Raw genomic sequence first — 23,373 nt, 5'->3', positions numbered from 1 at the left:
CCCTCTTCAGGCATCTGCCTGGAAATGAGATGACCTTTCTACCCTATACATGTCTTGGCTCCTCTTCCCTAGATCATTATTTGCAGCTCCGGATGCTTCTGGAATGGCAGGGAAGGTGGAAGTGAGAAGAAAGCAGTTTCTTTGATGTCCTCCTGGGAGGTATGGGAGAGGCCGCCTCAGTTTCTCGGGACCTGGAGATATTGGGCTACTTGTTACTCTGAAGACCCTGTGTGACCCCAGAAGCTGCTCCCCCACCCTTAAGCTTTGCAGAGCCATCCTGCGCATATTGTTATAGTGCCTTCAAGTGTACTTGATGACCAAGTAACCCCAGGAGGAGGAGGAGCTGCGTTTGGGAAACAGCTTGGTAGGCCAGGCTCATCTTCGAGCCACAGGATAAACGTCTGTGTCTCAAGAGTGCCAGGGGTCCCAGTCCATCCCTTCAGAGCTACTTCCTGGTCCTGGATCTGTTAGATGTTTCGAATAGGAACCAGATCTGTCCATTCCATCATGCTGTCCCCAACCTGCTGACAACACATGCTGTCATTTCCTATGGTGCATGGGGAACCTCGACCAAATCCAGCAGAAGGACAGGCACTCATGTGACACCCTCTTCATGGGGCTAAACACTAGCCACTTCTGGGACACTCCACTTTTCCCCACATGGACATCCTTCTGGCCATCTTCCTCTCCTCTTCTCTAACCACAGGCCCTGTACATATTCCCCAACAGCTCACTATCCAACCTCTCAGCCTAGACTTCTCAGGGTTTCTTATTCCATGACAGCCTCCCATTTGCCTGTAGCTATGCTCTTTTTTTTTTTTTTCAGGGTCACCAAGCCCTAGAGGAGTCCCAACATTGCTCTAACTGGAACCAGGAAGCATACTCAGACCCTTGTTCTCTCACCTGTGACCCCACTTGTTTGATGGATTTTTTTATTTAGGATCAGCAGCCCATTCCATTTACCTGTGATTGCTCAGGTTTTAGTGGTGACACCGGGTGAGAAGTCCCTCCATCCCTGACAGAGGCACAGCTTGCTGTCCTCCTCTGTCTTATCAGCAGCAACCATGCCATGTGGACATGCTGGACTTGAAACTGAACCCCGTGCCCCGACTCAAGCCCCTCCAGACATCACAGTGACCCAACAAAGATGCTAATTGTCCCCTCACCCATGCCCACTCATATTTCCATGCTCTTTTCCCCACCCCTCTAGCTTCCATTCCTCCTGCTTTGGGCTCACTTCTAGGACTGGGTCCCAGAATCCTCTTCATCTCCAGGGTCTCCCAATACTGCTCCTTCTCCTTGGGGACCCTTGTCAGTGCAGAGCAGCTGTGGTATCCCTTCTGTCTGTTCACCAGCTAGGAGTGAGTGTGTCCAGTGCACACCCGAAGGCTCTCAGTGTGTCCTCTAGACCCAGGAGTGGGAGTTATGTGCAGACGCACTGGAACTCTTCTGTTCATTTGTTGAGCTAGGTACTCGTCTCACAGAAGCAGCAGCATTTCTGCAGTCAAGAGCCATGCAGACTCAGTCTCATGAGCACACACACAGACACACTCACATGTGAGACGGTGGGGTGAACAAAGACTACTTTGGAGAAGTTTTGCTAGACGCTGCACTTCATGAGACTCAGGCTTAAAAGGGATATCTAACTCTCCAACACTCTCCCCTGCTTCTGCACGCACAGACCCTTTTCCTTTCTGGGGTCCCAAGGGACCATCATTGAATTGCAGGCCTAAGGCCTGGCCTGTAAGTCTGGCTGTGGTTTGGCCCAGGCAGATGTCTTTCTAGAGCTCAGTGGCCTCCGCCATGCCAGGGTGGGGCTGGTCACAGGTCACAGGCCTGTTCTAAGCTGGGTTATTTTGGAAAGTGTTGCCCTCTGTTGTCCACAAGCAGGGCACACTGAGGACCTGGTCTGGGAGTGTCCTTTCTCTTGGGGGAATCCCAATACACAAGACCCTGAGCCTCCCTATCCTCTATCTTCTTATCTCCTGGCTGACTGGCACCTCCCCTCAAGGCTGACCCCCATGACACCTCCTAAGAAGCTCTCCAGGTCTCTCTCCTGCCCTCCCATTCAGGCAGGAGGGTATGCTGGCACCAAGCCTAGGCACTGGACAGAAGCCAGGGCTTCCCAAGTTCCAGGCAATTGTCCTACAACTGAGCTACCTCCTTAGCCATTCAAACATTTAGAAAATACACATATTTCATTTTGAGATAGTCTTACCATTTTTCTCAGACTGACCTTGAATTTCTAATCCACTGCCCTACCTCCTGGGTAGAGCAACTGAGATTACAGGCCTGAGCCACCACACCCATTGGTGGTATGTCTTAACTCACCTGTGTGTCTACACTGACAGATACTAAAGACTGGATTCCCTGAACCCCTCCGTCAAGGACCCGGGTCTCTAAGAAGAGCCTGAAGGGTGACTAGGCCAGGAAGACAGGTCTGTTCCACAGGAGCTGCCTGCTGCCTCAGCTCTCTGCAGCACTGTGTTTCACTCTGGGGCTGAGAACGGGCACATTTCCTCCCTCCCTTCCACAAGGTGTGTTAAATGTCGGTCTCCATGTCGGTCCCTGTGCTGCCAGCTGGGAGTGGGGCATAACACAAAGCGGAAGCCTCTGAGGAATCCACATTCCATCAGAGGCTACCACTGCCAGGGCAAGGCTGGAGACAGGCATGGCTGGCTGGCTCTACACTGAGCAGCCTTTCTGTTCCTTTCTTGGCCAGCGAGCTCAGGAACTCAAGGTGTCCTGTGGCTCTGCAGGGCAGGGCCAGGATTAGGCCCAGTTTTGAGAGAAGGAACCAATGAGGAGAGCAGAGCTTGGATTAGAACCTGCAGCCTACTTGGCAGACAGTCTGGAGGCATTCACCATAGAGAGGCTAGGGGTGTATTCAGGTTTGTGTATTCAGGGGGGAGATTGCTGTGCAGCCAGGGCCTGACACTGTGACCCAGGTCAGCAGGAAGGAAGGTATAAGTGAATTCCGACCACCCATTTGCAAATGTGGCCTGCTGGGGAAGAAAAGCTGGCAGGCGCAAGGCTTAGACTCTGAAAGGAGGTCAGGATGGCTGAGTCCAAAGTCTACTGTGGCAGCTACGCAAACTTGTCCTCTCTCATCTGTGAGAAGTGAAGGTTGGCCAGAATTGTGCAGGAGGAGGTGCGGCTGTCATGGGGGAGTAGCTACAACTGTGTCTACTGGCCACCAGGCTCAGGAGTTTAAAGCTAAGGTAGCTGGGCGGGCGAGCTGGCTCACATCTGTAATCCCAGCACTCAGAAGGAAGACTGATACAAATCTGAGAGAAGCCTAGAAGTGTAACGAAGAACCAGGCCAGCCTGGGCTACCTGGTAAGAGGCTGTCTCAAAAAGGAAATGTAACAGAAACTGAAGGTCCAGAGGGCAGTGGCTTAGCATTAAAGCCCCCAGTGTCCCAGGGAAGGTAATAGTATGTGAATGGGACTTCCCTCATTGCTTAGAAAACCCTCAAGCGCCCAGCCTCCTCTCTGTACCTCTCCTCTACCCTGGTACAGTGCTCCAGAGACACAGAGGGCAGATTCTTATTGGCAAGGCACCTTGGTAGGGGCTCTGATTGGCCAGGCACTTGGGGTAGGTTCTCTGGATCCTTACAGGTTAGGAGCTAACTGCCCCACTACCACAACCACACACACACAGGCATACATACACACATGTGCACACACACACACACACACACAAAGGAACACATACATACATGCACATGCACACACACATGAACTATATGAATATATGAACATGCACTCACACACGCACTTGCATGGGAGCACATGAGTGAGCTTACACTCTCTCTCTCTCTCTCTCTCTCTCTCTCTCTCTCTCTCTCTCTCTCTGGGGATGTGATCATCTGGAAAGAAAAAGTATCCTGGACACTCCTGCATCTCCCATTGGTCAACAGTTCGGGCAGGCCTATAGCCTGGTGGTGGAAGGCAGCAATGGGAGCCACAGAGCAGAGAGGCAGGATGGAGAGCAGGAAGGAAGGATAGCTATGTCTGCATCTTTCAGCTAGCAGGTTGAAGCAGCGGTTCTTACCCCTTCAGCAAGTCAGCAAGTGCACCTCTTCCTCAGCGGTGGAACCCTCTGTGCCACCCTGGAAGTCAGCAATTTGACAGAAAGCCAGTTGACACTTGAGGTCAGGAGACACTGTCCTGCAGTGTCCTTTCTCCTCTCAGCCTTTCAGACCTCTGCCACTGCACACACAGGCTGAGGTAGTTTATCTATCCATCCATCATCCATATAATTAATCTATCATCCATCCATCAATCATCTATGTAATCTATCCATCATCATTCTATTATCTATATAATTTCTACTAATCTATCCATCATATATCTATCACCTATATAATATCTTGCTATCTATCCATCCATCCATCATCTAATTAATCTATCATCTATCTATCAATCATCTATGTAATCTATCCATCATCTATATAATTTCTACCAATCTATCCATCATATATTTATCATCTATATAATATCTATCTATCTATCTATCTATCTATCTATCTATCTATCTATCTATCTGACACAGGATTTCTTGTAGCCCAGCCTGGCCTTGAACTTGCTATATGTAGGCAAGTTTGACTTTAAATATCCGGTATTCCTGCCTCTATCTCGCACAGGCAGACGCTATCATGCCCAGCTTATGAAGTGCTGGGGATCAAGTCCAGGGCTAGGCAAGCCATCTTCTAGATGAGCTACATCCCCAGAGATACAATTTTTTTTGTTTTGTTTTGTTTTGTTTTGTTTTGTTGTTGTTGTTTAAAGCCACAACTATGATGGTCAGGGCAAAGACACCTGCCTGAAGTCAGCTAAACTGGAGGCTGGGTCTGGTATAGCCACTTTATTAGGAGATTTCTGTGCCTCTCTGGAGCTCCCCTTTTCTTGCCTGTAAAGCATGGCAATCCTAACCTGCCTGGCCTGGATAGGAAGACCTCAGGGATGAGAGAGGGCTTGGCACATAACAGAAACACGGAAAACTCATCACTAAAGGGAGAATGATCTCACCTGAGTCTGGTGCTGCATCCTGCAATTCTAGAACTTGTGGAAGTGGAGGAAGGAAGGGTCACCACAGTGTGAGGCCAGCCTGGATTACACGGCAAATTTCAGTCCAGCCAGAGCTACACAATGAGACACTGCCTCAACTCTCCTCCTCCACTCTCACACCCCCAAAAAAGGAGAAAATAAGACCATTCTAACAATTTACCCTTTAGGAGGCCCTGTTGATCAAATAAAAAGTGGGAAGGAAGCAAATGGCCCCAACACCTGGAATGGATGTCACCCATGCTTTTCCCAGTGAAGAAGCACAGGGCATCAGAGGCCCAGGCTGGCCATGGGGAGTGCTGGGGGAGGCTAGGAGTGACTGGGGAGTGGGAGACTGAGAGCATTCCAAATGACTTCAGCTCTTGTGTCCAGAATGCATCCACTCCCACACCACTTCTTCTCTCTGACATTAGGCTGTCGGAAGAAGTCAGACAATGAGTCTATGAGGATGGGCGCCTTGGCTCCACTCTGGCTCTGACTGTCCCTCCGTCTTACCCTGGACCACTGTCCCCTCCCTGGAGCCTGCTTTCCTGACTATTAACGAAAAGGATGTGCCTGGAAGGATGAAATGAGGTTCCATCAGTCAAGGGCTCAGAAGCAAGCTGTCATTGTTATCTGAGGTCACCATCAGATAGGTTAATGCCCTAGGTGGAATAACTGACCTTCGGTTTCCAGGCGCAAAAGCACTATTGTTTATGTGGATCAGCTACAGGCTCTGCTGGCCTTCACTTGCAACTGTGGCAACAAGAGGCTGTGAGTTAACAGGTGGCTCTGCTGGGGAGGGGGCAGGATGTTGCTGCCTGGACCAGGTGATGAGACCTACCTCTTAGCTTCCATCACAATGACTTGGGCTTCATATGCAGTGCCAGGTGTGTGTGTGTTCACAACCACTTGAGTCTCTGGCTTAGATTGGCACACAGTCTCTTCCCCATATCCTGCTGGCCAAATCAAGTCACAAACCCAGCCAAGTCCTGTGGGAGCTGGCCAGAGTTGTGCTGACCGGAAATGCAGAATTGGATAAAAGGCAGCTACTTTTGCCAACAGCTGAGCACAGTACCCAGACACAGGGTAAAAACTGTATCCACCCCTAGAGCAGTAGCCCCTCCGCTACCCTCTCTGCCCCTTCTCTCCACCCCCACCAGAGCTCTTCTAGTGCCCTACTCCACAGCAGATGAAAAGCAGATCGTGTCATGGGACAGGCATGAGCTTTCCCCAGTACAGTCATGGGGACCTAGTGACCCCATCCCTCATTAGTTAACCCCATGCTTAAATCCTCAAAAGCAGGATGTCTACACAGCACACCTGGATGACCTTTGTCCTCAGCTGCTGGATAAGTAAACCATTAGCCCATCCTGGACTAAGCGGCTCCACCCATCTAAGCTGCAGCCAGTTCCCCTGGCCTCTTGAGAAAGGTCTTCCTGCCAGGTGCACAGACGGGTGGCCCCAAATCAGGAACCAGCTGGGAAATGGGAGCAGGAGCTGGGGGAAGGAGTAGGAAGTGCCTTGTATGCATTCACATTTTTATCGGTTCCCGTGCCTGCTCTTGACATCTCCCTCCCCATCTTGAAAGAGTGGTAGCCCGTAATGTCCCAGGCCAGGGGGCAGCCAGGTGACAGCAGCTAGTCCAGAGATTGTCTTCTTTCATTTGTCGTGGGCACTTACTGTCAGGGAAACAGAGTTTTAATTCCCAATGCTGCCTTCTGCCTTCTTTGTCCCCGACACAAGCACATTTCCTAGCTTGTATTCATCTTTTGTGTCCCTGGCTCCACCCACAGTAAAGTCAATAGCTGCATGGACCCTGCTCTTCTGGGTGAGCCCTGGTTCCTTCCAGGGTATGAGTAAGTGCCTGGCATAGAATCCAGGATGGCTTCCATGAATCCATGAATCCATGGATGGAAAGCTGGACTTCTTAGGTGTGCCACCTCAGTAAAGGCCTAGCTTCTCCATTTTTTTTTTTTTTTTTCTGAATGAAGTCTTCAATTCCTGCTAGTCTTGAGGCCTGATGAAAAGGTCATTGACCCTGAGTCACAGTCTCCAAGAGGCCATTGAGCTGTAATGGTGAGCATGATGCTGTCACATACTCACATACTGAATTGTGGCTCCTCCAGGCTTCACCTTTCATCCATCCTGCCCATAGGCCTCAGACTTTAGTTGTTCTTGTTTCCCCCAATGTCTTTCAGAAAAGTCTATCCTGCTCCCAGACAGAGGCTGTTGCCTGAGGCATTTGAGGCAGCGGGGGAGGGCTCTGTTCTATCAGGCTACCCTGACTCTGGGACTGGTGGTTACCCTCCTGAAGGTCCACGGCCTTATCTCCTCATAGACCTTATTCAGTCATGAGAGGGCCACTTGCAGGAGATGGAGTGCCACTGGAGCTGAGACATTTTCGTGGGGTTCTCAAGAAGCATGTGTGGGACCTTGTGTGCTTCCCCGTCACACTGGGTTACAGCTCTGTTTTCCTTACAAGACTCAAATGAAATGAGGCCGTTTATCCTGTCAGCCCTGGGAACGGGGCTCTTCTGACCTGACTTGATTTCAGTGGGGTGTGACTAGCACTCCCCCCTTCCTGCTTGTAGCCATGCTCCATTCTTCTATTTCCTTCCCCAGGGTGCCCTGGGGTATCCCATGGTGCACTTGGCGTAGCCTGTGCTCACAGCAGTGGGCAGTTGCATGCTGAGGTGTATCTTTGCTCATGAGGGTGGGTGTGCCTGTCTCAGGCTGGGATACGTTCTCATGCCCATGTCCAGCTGTGTACATAAGGACCCTTATGTGGACCAGTGCACAGCCATGTGGGCAGGGGAGGGGGGCAGGGCCTTCTGCTTCTGTGTTCTTTTATTTGTGGAGTGCTGAGATGGCGCCCAGAGCTCCATACACGCTAGGCAGATGCTGTCACACCCCAGTCCCAGTCTCATCTCACAGTGCTGCTGTTTAAAATTGTTTTATTATTTTGTGTGTGGCTTGCCTGGATGTATGTCTCTGCATCATATGTGTGCAGCACACCCAGAGGCCAGAAGAAAGAAGGCCCTTGAAGACATTTGTGAGCCACCATGTGCGTCTGGAAGAGCAGCCAGTGCTTTTTTTCCCCACAACATATTTTTGATTATTCATGAGTTTCACATTCACACCCAGGTCACATTCACTTCTCAGTCCTCCCAGGTCTGCTCCCAAACCCATATGAACCTCCCCCCAAAGAATAAGAAGAAAAATAAACAAAAACAACAACAACAAAAGTAAAATTTGTGTTGCCCATATACTCACTGGAGCATGGTCAAACTCTCAGCAGCCATCCCGCTAAAGATCACTGCGTCTCCCCACCCACAGCCTCCCAGAAGCCACCGACTGTGGAGAACCACACTTCTGAACCAGTATGTCTATGTGTGGTGCCATCTTGCTAGCTCCAAGGCTATGTTCTAAGAGACTCAAAATTCTCTTAGTTTCCAGGGAGCACTGATGGGGTGAATTAGCGTTAGTCCACAGGTTTGGAAAACCCCCTAAAGAATAGCCAGGCACTCCTGAGGCAGAAAGGAGTGCCAGCCATAGCCAGGAGATGCCGTGGTGACTGGATGACCCAGGTCCTATCTCTTACATACACCCTTCTGTCATCATTCTATGGAAGCGACTGCCTGAAGGACCTCCAGACTAGGAACAGGCTGGGAATTGATGGGCATCTGCAGTACTCTGCTCTGATAGGGCCCTCCCAACAAAATCTGCAGGGCTGGGACTCTACCTAGCTGGGAACAGACTGTGACCTTGGGAGTTTGGAGGTCTGGCACACAGGTGGGGTGTGTGTGCATGCACATACCCTGGCCTGGCATTTAGAGCAACTCCTCCCCACCAGCCATACCAGTTAGTCTGAAATAACTGTACACTGGCCCTTGAAATTCCCCAAACACAGCCCCTCAGCCTCTGCATCTCGCTCCGACCCATCTACAAGATCCAGTCCTAGATTAAAACTTCCTTCCCACTCATCATCTATGCTATCGTCGCCCTAGCGCCCTGCACTGGCTTCCACAGGGCTGGAAGGCACAGTCCTGCCCAGCCCAGGCACCACTGGGTACTACCCAGAACACCCTTCTCCCCTCTGCCCAACATGCCCATGTGCCAGTCTTCTGCCCAGCATGTCCCTAGCCTGGATCATGGCAGGAGGGACAGCAATCTGGAGGTGGCGCTGGCGGCCACTGAAGGCCTTACAAGGAGCACAGAGAGCTCAGCAGCCCTGTGAGGGGGTGGAGAGCCAAAGCCCCAGGTCCTGGGATGGGGCACCTCAGGGTTTAGGGGCCAGGTCCCTCCTGACAGAGTTTCACAGGCCTGGAAGGGAAGGATGACTTGGGGTAGGGAAGAGTTGCAATGACAGGTCACAGTGACCAGATTTCACACAGGAAAGGCGTGACAGCATGACACAGCCTGGGGTTTTCCCAGCTCAGTGAAACCCTCAGATTTTTTTTTTTTTTTTTTTTTTTTTTTTTTTTTTAGTGGTAGGCAGAGCTATAGAATGAGGTGGGTGGGACAGGCCCAACGTCTTTTTGGAATCTGCTCAAGCCCACTGATACCCTATTTTCTTGGTTCCAGGGCCCTCTGTGGTGCATCCCCCTAGAACGCAGGCAGGAGTGTATACAGAACATACGGGTCATCTAATCACCAGGGCATCTCTTGGACCGTCACCTCCTTCCCTGACAGGGGCCCAGGTGGCCTTCGAAGCCAGCTGTGTGGGCTGCAGTCCTGGCGCTGGTGCCCTCCACTCAGGAGGTTTTAGGTAAAGCAGGCAGGTGAGAGCTGTCAGCCCGGGCTGTACCCCTAGCCCATGACCTTGGCGTGTTCCTTTATGCTCTTCAGCGTGGAGCCTACTATAATCTGGCTCTCAGTGCCAGGCTACCTGACGGCCATTCCTGTGTTCATGTGTGCATGTGTGTGTGTGTTGGGGGCATGTCTCAGCTTCCTAGACAGTCCACTTCCTACACTCAGGCCAAGAAGAGGCTGGGAAGAGACTGGGGGAGGGAGCAAGAGACCTACTCTACATACTGTTTCCAACCCCAGGGGGCTAAGGGACCCCTAGCATCGACCCCAACCTGGAACTCCCTCCTCCCCGCTAGCAGAACTTCAGGGTAGGAATACTCTGCCCACCCAGCAGCCACCCTCCAGTCACCCCCACAGAACCCAGCATTCCTACATCCCACTTGCCACAGATTGGACTGGTCTGCTCATCCTGGGGCACTGCAGGATGGGTGGGGCCAAGAGAAATGGCTACATCCTCTGGCTGGGGTTGCCAGTGTGGAGAGGCACCCCATTGAGGGCCTTGTACCACCTTGCTAAATCCAAAGCTTCAGGCATAAAAGGGAGACCCCAAGAACCCTGCCCAGAGTCCTGTAGCCTCCCCTGAGTTCAGTCAGCTTCTTGTCCCAGAAGCAGTGGTTCTTCCGCAAAGCAGGAACGGGCTGCCTTCAACCTCCCCCAGGCCCAGAGGTAAGGCCTCTAGGTGGTCCAGACCTTTCCAGGCCCTACACAGACCTGAGACAAGCTTGGCCCTCAAGCTCCAATATCTGATGCAGGCCCCTGACATATCTACTACACTGGAGTAGAGAACCCCCATCCTGCCCTGCCTGCTCTCTTACAGAACCGTCAGTGAGCAGGAGACAGGCCCCAGCTATCTCCTGACTAGCCTTCTCTGACCCGTGACAAGGGAAAAGGCTAGGTGTCCTCGGCTTAACTCTACTATGCAGCAAAGCCATCAAAAGTCCCTGCCCCACCTCACCTCCCCCCAGCTAGGGCGGTATGCTCAACTCATTTACTTCACGCTCTTCAGTATCTGTGAAACAAGGCTCCTGGCACATGCTATTGGGACGCCACTGCATCAGCCACTGGCCTTCCCGGATCATCCTTGGCAAACAGCAAAGCTTCTGTGCCTGGTGCTTGTGGGTAGCACACAGCTGGGCACACCGAGGGGTTCACAACCCCCATGACAGGAAAGCTGTCATGTTGGCGATGAGGTCTAGAATCCAGGTAGTCACACCTTCCCTAGCACTAAGAACAGGGACAGGAAGGGGCACCTCTAAACCTGACAAAGTTTCTCCTTTTGCTTCCCACCACAACAGAGCTCAAAGTAGAACTTCCTGTTTTGTCATAACCCTGAAAGCTTAAGGATGGCAACTGTTTTCACTCTGAGTTCCAAAAGATTGATTGATAGTACTGAGAAATCTAAGGCCACAATGAGTGATGGAGGCCATTAAGTATGTCCAGAGAGAGCCTAGGCTGAAAAATAGGATCAGTGATTGATTAGTGATGTCTGCTGAGGATGTAGCTGTGTAGAGTGGTGTAGGCATGCTGAATGCATTTTCTGCCTAATGGGGCCACTGGGTTGTTTATTTCACCCCAGCCTGCAGTTCCTCAAAGATGTATTTTTCTTGTAATGTTTTATGGTTTGGTCGTGGGTTTTCTGCTGTTCTTTTGACAGAGTCTCACTATGTAGCCCTGGCTGTCTTGGAACTTGCTACATAGACCAGACTGGTTTCAGACTCACAGAGAATCTCTTGCCTCTGCCTCCTGAGTGCTGGGATTAAAGGTGCACCACTGTGCCCAGCTTTCTATTTTAATATGATACTTTGTAGAACAAAGAAGGTCATCAATGGGGAAAAAACTGGTCCAGCATTATTCAGAGATCCCAGCTCTGGAACATGGTAAATGCGCACTCCAGATCCCAGACAGGCCCCACACTGCCCAGCTAAACCCCTGCCTTCAGAGAGAGAGAGACGGAGACACACAGAGAGAAAGAGAGACAGAAAGAAAGTCTTCAGGGAACCCAGGCTTCCTAATCCTAGCCAGAGGCAGGATGTTATGGTAGGCCTGGCAGTGAGTTTCTATGGACAGAGACAGACTCAGACCACAGAAAGTTCTTTGACCCTCTCTGTGCCAGGACCAGACTCTGGTTGAATCCTGGACGCTCTTTTCTTTTTGGCTCACTCTCACCAGATCCTGTCAATCTAAGTCAACTCAACTCAGGAACCACTTCCTGGTTTGCAAGAATGCAGATTCCGTGTCCCCTCCAGCTCTACAGCTCCATTCCCACTTCTGTGCACTGGAGTTTTCACTGTCCTAAGTGTCCCACAGGCTGAGAGAATCCCAGACTTAGGGCAGGCCCTGTGCCTGTGGTACTAGGAACCTTTGGGTCCCTGAGCTCCTAAAATGAGGCAGCAGCGCCACCTGGTGGGCACTGCTGAAGCACACCCCCCCCTTCACAGCCTAGAGAGTAGCTCACCAGGAGGCAAGGCTCCCTCCCCTGCAGCCTACCCTTTCTTGTCCTCCAGGCCCTACAGGTGAATGGGAGAAGTGCCCACCTGGCTATCCCTCCCCTCCCTGTGGGTACTTCCTCACTGGGTCATTTGGCTCTGAGTTTGTCCAGGCTGAGTGTTCATTTCAAACAGCCCCAAATCTGCACATCCTACTTGCCTTGCTTATCGTGAAAATGTCTCTCTCCCATCACCGCCACATCCCCTCACCCCACAGTTCAGGATTCCACCTCCTCAGACTGGATCGTTATAAACCCACCTTTAATAGTTCATTTCAGAGATGAGCATATGGAGCCCCTCTCCCACCCTGCAAGGCACAGCCTCACCCACCCTTAGCCCAGGGGACAGGGAACAGCTGCCAAGAAACACCAGTCCAGATGCCCCTTCTCCTGTCCACGGACGACTCAGGGTCCCGTGCCAGGCCTGCTCGGGGGCCTAAGCAGTCGGGTCCCTCGCCAAAGAAGAGCTCACTAGATGCTGCCTGGGGCAGTGACCCAACTGCTGCTTAGCTGAGCTTGGGGAGAGAGGGTCATTTCAAGTGTGGGAAAGGACTGAATATCCTCTCTGTCTCCCACAGAAACATGGAAAACCCACAAAGAAAGTGTCACAGTGGGAAAAAAAAATCCCTAAGACTTTCCTGTAGCCTATCCCTGGGCAGCCATGGGTGCCACAACCACCCTCCTGATTTTTAATACAATATGACTGTAGGGTTAGGAACCCAGCCATTCTGTGTACAGTAATCCTGGGAGCCATTTCCAACTGTTAAAAAGACCCCAAGCAATAACAGGAAGAGCCACAGAATAGCCAGGGCCCCATATTGGCGGCAGAGAGGCAGGGAGAAGGGTCCAGGCCCAGAAAGTTCCCAGTACAACCTGCCTAGCATGGGCCAGAGGCCTTAGTGGTGGAAGGAACACAGGCCACAGGGGCAAGAGCCAGAGAGGCTCATGGGAGGCTGAGGGTGGAGAGACCAGGACAGTGGGGACGTCAGCAGCCTCAGTACTTGGGGACCTTGCTGTAGTCTTCAGAATGGATGTGCCGGCACAGACAGATGGACAGGAGCAACCCGAGCAGCTGTGAAGGACAGATGAAAGTCAGGATGGCCGGCCCAGGTCCCCGAACCCTACCGTCCAGCTCCACACGGGGCTCCAGTTACAACCACCCTGAGGCAGAAAGGCAGGCTGCTGAAGGAGGCCCCCGAGAGGGGCAGTGCCCTATGTCACACAGCCAGATGGGAGGCCAGGGGCCCTCTAGAGGCCCATGGACCACTCACTCCATAGGATCACAGCAATGCAGGGACAATGGGGGAGAGTTGGGACAGACCTCAACGACAGCGACAGTGGAGCACACGCCCAGGAGGATGCCGAGGTTTTCCTGCAGCCATGCCTGCACCTTCTCCATGCACCCCTGTGGAGAGACTGCACATCAGCCACCAGGCACAGCTGCAGGGGGCCTGCCCAGGCTCCCTGTCTCGTGAGCAGACCCCCTCGTGCACCTGCAGATGACATGTGAGCCCATGACTGGAAGGAGGGGTGTATCGAGGGAAGGAGGCCTGAGGGACAGCCCAGGCAATCCCAGTGGCTGGAACACTTGCACCTCTCAAGAGGAAAGAGCCCAGCTCCTGACTGCCAGCCCCCACACACCTCAGTATACACAGGCCAGTCTTCGGGGCGGTTTGTGCCCTGGGTGCTGCTGCCGTTGACCTCACAGAATCCCTTCTTCACAATGTTCTGGTTGTCCTCTTCTGTCATGTTCTCACAGGAGCAGGGGTAGGTGGTCACCGTGAAGTCCATGAGCTCTGAGTTGTTTACCCAGTTGTAGACGCTCACCCAGCCACAGCACTGCACCTGTGTGGGGGGAGTAGGGAGGGCGGACAGGCTGTTTGATCGGCCACTCAGCCCATCCCAAGCAGCCCACCTTCAGGTGGGGACTCACACTGGCCATGTCTGTGCCTCCTCAGATGGTGGAGATGCACAGAGCCCATGGGCTGAACTTCAGTGCTGTGCATCAAGAGGGAATTCAAAGAGGCTTTTAAGAAACAGCAAAGCTACAAAGACAGCAGAGAGCCAGAATCAGAAGCAGTTAGCATATGCATAGAGAGTGGAGGAGCAGAGTCTCAGTGGAAGAGCAGGTGTTTGGGATTCGAGGCTGGCAGGAGGCAAACTGAGCATGGGGATCTGGGGTCAGGTACTGGGTTCAAACCCCAGTCCTGCCTCTTCACGCTAAGCTGAGGTTTCCACAGATGAAGAATGGGAATTAAGGTCCTAATGGGGTAAAGCAATGTGCCCAGATGGATCCAGAGAGCGCAGTGACAGCCCTGTCAAGGCCAGGGCTACCCACCAGCAGCTGAAATCTGGTGTGGGGCTTCCTGGTCACCAAAGTGGAAAAAGACAGGCTCAATTCCCCTGCTTCAAAGAAAAAACTTCTCTAGCTAGAGGGCAGAACACCTTTCTGGAATGGAAGATAAAGATGGGTCCCTTGGCAATCAAGTAGGGGTGGGAGGGCAGAACTAGTGTCTTCTGGGCCATCTCCTGTGTCCAAGCTCAGATCTGCAGCAGCCAGAAGGGGGCGCTCCAAGCACGTGTGGAGAAGCTGGGCTCCAGGCTGTTCCCCAGCTTTCAAGAGTTCTGACAGAGAGGGTGGAGCCTCACCCGGCTCTGCCCCAGTGAGCACACAGAGATGGGCCTCAGTTGTTCTCTGGCACCAGAAAGGGGTCACCTTTCCAGGGCCACCAAACAAGAGTCAGCGCTGTGAGCCGGGGAACTGTCTCCAAAGCTGTGCTTAGGGGCCAGGAGCACCCATACCCTGTCGCCAAGGGCAACACCACACAACCTGACTGTAGACATCCAGATACCAGACTGCAGATGTACCATCATGCATCACTGCCACACCTCCTCACCTGTGCCTGCACATAGTCCCAGGCCTCCTGCAGCTGCTCGTCGCGACTGCTGCTGGCATTGACCTTGTAGTTCTGAATGATGCTCATCACCATGGTGCCCACCTCCTGCTTCAGCTGTAGAGGGAGTGCAAGGGTCAGGCTGGCTAGAACCTGGGCCTCATAGCTGAACACTGCCTCCTCCACCTCAGCAATCCCAGGCCACGCTCATGGCTCCAGGACAACCACCTTCCTGGTCATTCATGTGCCCATTCTGTCAGCGCCGACCTGGTAAGCCACAGCCTATCGCTTCACCATTCATCTTTCCTGTCAATGCTGAAAAGCCTCCTGTGGCTTTTCACAACTTTCAGGAGACATGTCAATGTGCTCTCAGTGGCTTACAAAGTCCCAGGCCATTTTTCCAGGTCATCCCACTCCCTGGTCCCCTGCTCTTTCATGCCATGATCCATTACACAAGGCCTCTTGCTGTCTCTGTGCTGCTCCCTCTGCTCAGGATGCTGTTCCCCTGGATATGAACATGGCTAGCTCCCCTGTCAAACTTCATCTCCTCAGAAAGGCCACAGGCTGCTCTACAGAACACTCTGAGGCTCTGTCATCCTTCCCTGGCCCTCCTTGTCCTGCAGTGTTAAATGCTGGCACCAAGAGCCCATCTGCTATTTGGGCTTGGAGTCTATTTTCTCAGCTGGGGGGTGTGGGTGAGGTCTGGGTGCTGGCTACTGAGTCCCCAGCAGCTGGAGTGAGGCAGGGTGCAGCTGAGTGTGTGGATACAGGTAACAAACACACCTTCCCTGTGGTTAATATTCACAGTTGCTGGGCATAGGGCCAGTCTCCTAGAGAGAGCAAAAATAAGAGGCAGAGCATGTCCTGTTTCTTGCTTTTGTGGCACAGGCTGTAGTCTCTCAGGAAAGCCCTAAGACTGCAAGGCAGGCAGCCTGCCTGGGCCTCAGCCATGTGACCACGCTGTCCTCCCCTACAGTGCCACATGAGACTGTTAGAGGGCTGGGCTGCAGATCCACAGGGCCCTCCATGTCTGTCCTCCACGTTCTTCAGTATGTTCTACCCCAGCCTGCCAAAGGAAGCCTTGAGCGCTGTACCCACGATGCCTACCTCTTCCAGCAATCTCGGCGCTCCTAGCTACTTCCCTGCTCATCTGGGGGAACAGCCCAGTAAGGCTCCTAGAATAATCTTCAAGAAGCCTCCTGGCCTGGGGATGTGGCTCTGTTAGTACAGAACTAGCCTACGTCAACCTGGGTTCAGCCTCCAGCATAAAGTGGGCATAGTAGCACACACCTGTAACTCAGAACTCAGCAAGGAGGGTGACAGGGTCAAGGTCATCTGTGGCTATACTTCCACTTTGAGACCAGCCTAGACTACATGAGACTCTAACTCAAAAACAAACAAAAAACAGGAAAAGAAAGAAAACGAATCTTTCCGACGTACAGCTCAACAGTGGCTGACCTGTGCAGAATACGCTTACTGAATTATCTCAACTGACCCTCCCACCCGGCCTGTGGCCCAAGAACTGGCCCTGTTCTGTCACCACAGGCCCAGAGAGGCTTGTGGACTTATCTAGGTCACAGCCACATGCAGGAACTGAAGTTTGGACTTGGGTCTGTCTGCTTCCAGATCAAAGCCTTCCATCCACCCGAGAGGATCCCTTTGCATTCAACCACATGCAGACCAGAAGAATTTTCGATGGGGCCAGAGAAGCCCCTGCGGTTTGTGCAGCTCACAACCATACAGTCGGCCTGTAGGTCTTGGGTCTGTCTGCCCTGACCATCTGGGCCTAGCTTCTGGTCTAGATAGGCAGACAATCCCCAGGTCTTGTAAACCCACCTCCCAACCCCTTCCACATCCTCCCCGGCTGGTAGGTCCCCACTTTGTGGCCACAGGGCTCTGTAGTTTCCCAGTGTGGTTGCCATGGCAGCCGGACTTCCCTACTTCCTCTACAACCCTTTCACAGGCACCAAAAGGTGATAAAAGGCCCTAGGTGATTTCCACCTAGGGTGGGTGATTTCCATGGAAATCACTCAGCATCCTCTAGTCCAGGATGTGGCTGACACGGCTAGCGTCAGCGACCCCGGCTGCCACCTAGTGCTGTACAGCCATATATGTGGGCCTCTTGCATTACTGGAGTGGTTCCCTGGGGGCCAAGCCAGCTGGAGGCGGGGGGCAGAGGAGTGGAACCAGAAGCAGGAAGGGACTGAGTTCTGTTAGCACTTTGGAGACTGAGATTCATGGCTGATTATCTCTTGTCCCCTTGGTCGGTCCCTGGGATGGTGTTAACCCCATCATCCTCCCCAACTTGTCACATTGTTCCTCCTAGTGAGACCCCAAAAGGGCAATGTCCATTGATCATATCTCCCCAGGGCATCAGACCAACCACAGGCAATCTAACTCCATGGGTCCTCCATTTTCTAGGCCATCTAGCCGGCAGCAGATTCCATAGCCCAGATCTGTGCAGCTCCCAGATCCTGGAGGCCTCCACCTGGTCAGCCCCACTTCACCAGCACATGCACAGAGGCCACACTGTTATTTTTCCAAGTATCGTGCTGCCTCACAGTCTGAAAGGCAGAGGACCTTCAATGACAGCACAGAACCCAACTTGGGACTCCTTCCCATACCTTCCTGCCCTCTGCTTAAATGCCTCCTGTCATGGGGCGCACATTACCCCATAGAAGCACGCCACAGGGTGGGGGTCTCTCAATGCAAGCAGCTCACCACAGTTTGTTAGTCTCCCACTGCCTCACTGCTTTGGGCCTCTTAAGTTCTCGCTTGAACCTCACAGGACTAGTTAAGTCCTTTCCTGGGCCAAAGATCACTGGTGCCCTCTGCCCTCCTTTCTGTGGTCCCTCTCCAGGTTCTGGGGGACACTGCACAGACTTCTCTAATGTGTCACAACATACCAGCACTGTCCCCCAAGGTCCCACCCAAGATGCTGCCTGGTGCTCCTTGGGGCAGGGCATGCTATGACTCAGGCCCTCCGCTTGGGCCCTAGGGCAGGATGTGTCCCCTCTAATCCACTGTGTGACTCTAGAAGCCTGCTGCCCCACACAATCTGCAGGAGTGTGCCATGCCCCCTGCCACCACAGGCTGACAACGAGCATAGGTCCCTGTACAGACCTTAATTGAGAGGCTCCACCTCTGTCTCTATGACCCTGGGACATCAACAGCCAGCTGCCTTCTCCCTTCACAGCTGGGAAGAAAAGGACACCTGTCCTATCACTGAGACAATCTCTCCGGAAACATCAGGCCATTCACAGGGAAGCTTGGTCACTGGGCACCTGGCCTACCACCTTTGCCACACAGGCTTGAACACACTCATGACTTCAGGCTTTCTGGAGCTGGGAGGGAGCCAGCTCTCCTAACACCATCTCTGGAACAATCTGGCCCCACCTGGCCCTTCTCCAAGCCCAGCACATCAACCCAATTCAGGTTCTTGATATCCCTGTACATGTTAACGGGAAGCTTGCATATAGCTGTCATCTTGCAGACAAGCCAACAAGGAAGCAGGAAGACCTCATTTCTTTCTTGGTCCCCTCCAACTCTACTACCCTAGGAGGACCAGGAGAATCCCAGGTCTAGACATCTAAACAGCTCAGAGAGAGTATGTAACTTCACCCAAGTCACACAGCAACCAGCATCAGAGCCTGCTGAAGAGTGGGCAGGACCCCTGAATTCGAGGCCTGGGCCCTGCTACCAACACAGGCTTGGTAAACACTGGCAGTGACAACAACCTGAGCCCTGTGACTTCATCCTAAGTCTTGCTCACTCAGCTGGGTCTATCCTAACATTTACCACAGTGGGTGCAGCTGCCCACGGTGCTTATCTGCTCACCCCGACCCAGCAAAGGATCCAGCAAAGTGATGCCATGATGCCTGCCGACCAGCCAAGGTCCCTGGGCCATGCACCCTGTAACTTACCACTGTCCACACAGTACTGGGAGGAGGCCCTGGGCCTCCAATGTCTGGTAGCATTCAGATCTTACAGAGGAACTGGGAAGGCTGGGGGATGTATCTTGGTGGCTGAGTGCTTTCCTGGCAAGCACAAAGCCCTGGGTCTCATCCCCAGACTGAGTGAAACTGGGGGGAGGGTACTGATGGTACTCCTAGCACTTGGGAGGAGCAGGAAGAAGTATCGTAAGTTCAAAATCATCCTTGGTCACATAATAACTCCAAGGCTAGCCTGGAGTTATGAAACTCAGCCTCAAACCAAAACAATAGAATAGAGTGGTGACATGTCACAGACCAGAAGGGCCTGGGGCACTAGCATAACTGTACCCACTGACTTCCCCAGGGACACTGGCTAGTGGGCACAGGGGATCTGGTGTACTGCTTGTGGGCCACATTGCCACTGAGTGGCTGCAGCTACTGTCCCAGAGCACATTCCTGACGGGGACACTTGATGGGGACACTCAAGTGGCCTGAAGCATTACCTCCACAGAAGAGGAAGCTGAGGCAGAAAGAGACTGAGTGACATGTGTGGCCAGGGTCTCAGAACCAGTTCTGAGTAGGCCCTTGGGAAGAGGCCAGTCATCTAGAAGCCTCTTCCTCTGCCCTGAGAAGCCCTGTCCCACTCCCCAGCTGTGCTTGTCTCCAGGAATAAACATCACCAAGGGATGTTTAGTCTCCTGCTGTGATTTACAATGCGCCTGGAGGGGAAATTATGTTCCTTCTAACTCAGGAGCGCAGGGGCCTGGAACCTCAGCCGGTGGAGGATCCCTGTTCTGTGCAGGAAGGAGTGAGACGTGGAGACTGAGGTGGTCAGGTGGCAGGGGAAGGCTGTGGGGCACACAGCACTGCAAAGAGCCAAGGCCTGATCCGGGGCTGGAGGCAGATCCAGAAGCTGGGTTCCTGGGCTTCTAACACAGATTGGGGATGTGGCGGAGCAGCAGGCAAAAGGACGCTTGGGAAGTCTCTCTGAGGCTGCTGAGTGTGTGACCATGGTCTAAGTCACCTTGGCTCTTGTGAGCCTCTGTTTCTCGAATGGAAAAATACTTGTAAATCTGAAACAGGTTGTGTTCAAGCTTGGCCCCTGATGTGGGGTTGAAGCCCAGAGGTGCTGTCGTCATCACTACTATGGCAGCTCAGACACCCTGAAGGCCACCAGTGTCCTACCTTGTGGCACTGAATATATCCTGACTAGGTCCCAGAAAAGCTGCACAACGGAGAAACAGGTACCAGACCTTATACCCTGTTGGGTAAGGAGTCTCCTCCCCTAACCACAGGTTTCCTGCCTGACATCCAGGGGAGCTTCCTTTCATCTGGTGACTCCACCATTTCCTCTTTTGCCTTGGCCACCTGGAGGCTCAGAGCTCAAGTCTGCCCTCGGCTGTCATGGTTCAGAAACAAGCAGCTCCGCTCCTAGGACGGGCTTTCTTCTCTCTCATTTTGATTGCAGTTGTGCTATGCCCATGCTGGGAGCCCTGTGCCCATGGTGGGAGCCCTATGAAAATGCTAGGAGCCCTGTGCTATAGCTGGGAGCCTGTGCCCATGCTGGAAGCTCTATGCCCATGCTAGGAGCCTATGCCCATACTGAGAGCCAGCCCACCTCACCTGGAGAACAGGCTGGGTGTGAATTATAAACCAAAGCAGATCCAGGGGAGGAACCAATATGGCGAATGTTTTATCAGCATGTTCACTGAAGCAGGATGTCTGGGTTTCCATCCTGTCTCTGCTGCTCACTAGCTGTGTGAATTTGGAGGAGTTGCTGAAGCTCTCTGTGCCTCAGCACCCACATCTGAAAATGAAATCCACCCCCCTTCAATCTCCTGCATGCTTTAAGAAAATGACCAAACTCAGTATGTGAATAGCCCAGCACCAGGTCCTTTCTCAGGTCTATGAAGAGTTAGCTCATGTTGGACCAACATTCTCAGCTTCCAAGAGGGGCCTAGAGCTAGAAGCCCTTGCCCTGTGCTGCGTGGAAGGATAGGAGGGAGAGCCCAGGGCTCGGCAGGGCCCCAGTGAGGCCTCTAAAGGGAGTCGGGGAGACTGGGCCTCTCTGACTTCTGCACTGGCAGGATGGAGGAGGGATGAAGTATGACCCCACCTCTCACATGACCTGGGTGGTGACTAGTGATGACATGGTGTAACAGGGTCAGCACTGAGCTTGGTTTGTGGCCAGTGTGACCCAGCAACAGAGACTCGGGGGCCTAAGGGGCTGTGATCAATGTTCTCCCTCACCATCCACTTCTCCAGATTAAAGGCGGCACACACCTTTAATCCAGTGCTTAGGAGGCAGAGGCTGGTGGATTTCTGAGTTCTGGGACAGCCTGGGCTACACAATGAGACCCTATCTCAATAAGAAGCACTTGTTTCTCTACCCACTGACATGGAACTCACCCTGCAGGGCTGCTGTCCAGAACTCATGTGTATGAAGCTTCTAGGTGGTGTCAGTACACACAGCAGGGGCTCAGACCTGAGCACTGGGAAGTCATGATTCTCAACAGCCACGAACAACTCAGGCTAAACTTCCTCAGGCGCCTTCGAGACCCAGTGCAGGAAGGCTGTCTGAGAGGAGCAATGATGATGGCCCTGGCTGCCATCATCCTCTGTTCTTCTGGCCACAACAGTGCTGATGTTGTGCCTGGTGCTGTGGCAGCCACCCTGTGACCATGAGGTGACATGTGCCTCATCCCAGTGGGAGGGCTGTCCAGTCTCTGAACTTCTAAAGGAGACTTGTGGAGAAACCAGCAGCAAACATCCCTGGGACCTCGAGCTACACTAAGTCTGACTTTCCGTCCTGAGAGCTAAACATTGATTACACAGCGCTAATGTCTGCGTTAACAGACACCTCCCTAGGCTCATGTGTGGCACAGTGGCAGCAGGTGACACAGACTGAAGAGAGGTAATGACAGAAACTGCCTTGCATGTATCAGCCTCTCACCCAGGCAGGCACCGGTGGTTCCCACCCTTGCTTACTGAGGGTGAGGCAGGTTCAGAGAGGGAAGTGGCTAGCCTAAGGCCACACAGCAACCAGAGACTCCATCACAGGCCCTGAGGCTCCCTACACTGTCCCACTTTTATCTACAAGTGCCACCAAGGGGCCTCCCAGGGGCAGAGGGCCAACTCTGGCACCCCCAGTAAGGGAAACAAGTCTGTCTAGCCACTCCCACACTGTTGGTCACCTAGAGGAGGACAGTCTTTATGCAGGAGGCTGGCCAAGACTTTCTGGGCTGTCTGTGACAACTGAATGGCTTCCTTTCTGCCCCAACGTAGGCATCTCACCAGACCTCACCCGCTAGAAGTAGGAAGAAGGGTTCTCACCTTGCCAGAGTTGAAGTAGAAAAGGACCCCAACAGTCACCTGGGCAATGAGGATCAGCAAAAGGAAGGCAAAGTACTGGGGACAAAGAGATACAGAGTCAGCTGTGGGCCCATGGCTGTCTGCCCCATCCCAGGAGGAACTCCCCACCCAGGGGTCTGGGCCAGCACGGGTTCAGGGCCCGGACTCACCAGCCCCAGCAGGCAGCGGACCTCATTGACAGCACCGATACAGCCCAGGAAGCCCATGACCATGGTGACGGCGCCCACACCAATGAAGACGTATGCCCCCACCTGCATCGAGCTGGACGAGGTTTCTGAAGGAGAAGGACATGCACCCAGTGAGCCATGAGCCGCAGGGCAAAGGCAGCCTGGGTCCAGGTCTACTGCCTGACTCCTCAGAGCTGGGGTGGGGACACCTAGTCCTGGGTGCAGCCACACTCCACTCCCACCAGCCTAGGGTTCTTTTTCTTCCTTTTGTTCTCTATGCCCCACACCTGATTTTCCCTGAACCCTGAGACTGAATTCAGGAGGGTGGGGCCAGGGGTTGTATTTCCTAGGGGGCCCTGCCAGTTGGAGGGGGGTGTGGGTCAAGAGGCAGACATCACAGAGGGTCTGCTGAGCGCCCTGAAGACCTGCCGCCCCCCTCTCTGGCCAGGACATGGGGGAGGGAAAGGCTGCCGGGTGCAAAAGCTTCAGCTGGTGCAGGGGTCTGCCACGCTTTGCAGGTAGCAGAAGCCACCGTCAGGGCAAAGGCGAGCGGGGGTGGCTAAAGGGACCTTTTGGAGATCTGGACTCTTACAGGGCCTTGGGCTCAAGCTCTGCTGAAGGGAGAGCCAGTCCTTCACGTGGTCCCCCAGGGATGAGGCACAG

General features: G+C 53.1%; 1 protein-coding gene across 2 annotated transcripts in view; it reads right to left on the bottom strand.

The window, feature by feature from the left end:
• Nucleotides 1–12,590: 12,590 nt before the first annotated feature.
• The window catches only part of Cd82 (CD82 molecule), a 43,616-nt gene continuing 32,833 nt past the window's right edge, over nucleotides 12,591–23,373 (bottom strand). For both annotated transcript variants that reach the window (XM_060371992.1, XM_021646564.2), the window contains exons 5-10: nucleotides 22,693–22,817; nucleotides 22,505–22,579; nucleotides 15,243–15,356; nucleotides 13,987–14,190; nucleotides 13,667–13,750; nucleotides 12,591–13,417 (exon numbers count right to left, since the gene is read on the bottom strand). In XM_060371992.1, the coding sequence (XP_060227975.1) occupies nucleotides 13,340–13,417; nucleotides 13,667–13,750; nucleotides 13,987–14,190; nucleotides 15,243–15,356; nucleotides 22,505–22,579; nucleotides 22,693–22,817 (680 nt within the window). In that variant the 3' untranslated portion in view covers nucleotides 12,591–13,339. The remainder of the gene's footprint in view (nucleotides 13,418–13,666; nucleotides 13,751–13,986; nucleotides 14,191–15,242; nucleotides 15,357–22,504; nucleotides 22,580–22,692; nucleotides 22,818–23,373) is intronic.

Source organism: Meriones unguiculatus, chromosome 18, assembly GCF_030254825.1.
Source record: "Meriones unguiculatus strain TT.TT164.6M chromosome 18, Bangor_MerUng_6.1, whole genome shotgun sequence".
Classification (NCBI taxonomy): Eukaryota; Metazoa; Chordata; class Mammalia; order Rodentia; family Muridae; genus Meriones; species Meriones unguiculatus.
The sequence above is the reverse complement of the archived record's forward strand: the minus strand, read 5'-3'. Positions and strand labels throughout refer to the sequence as shown.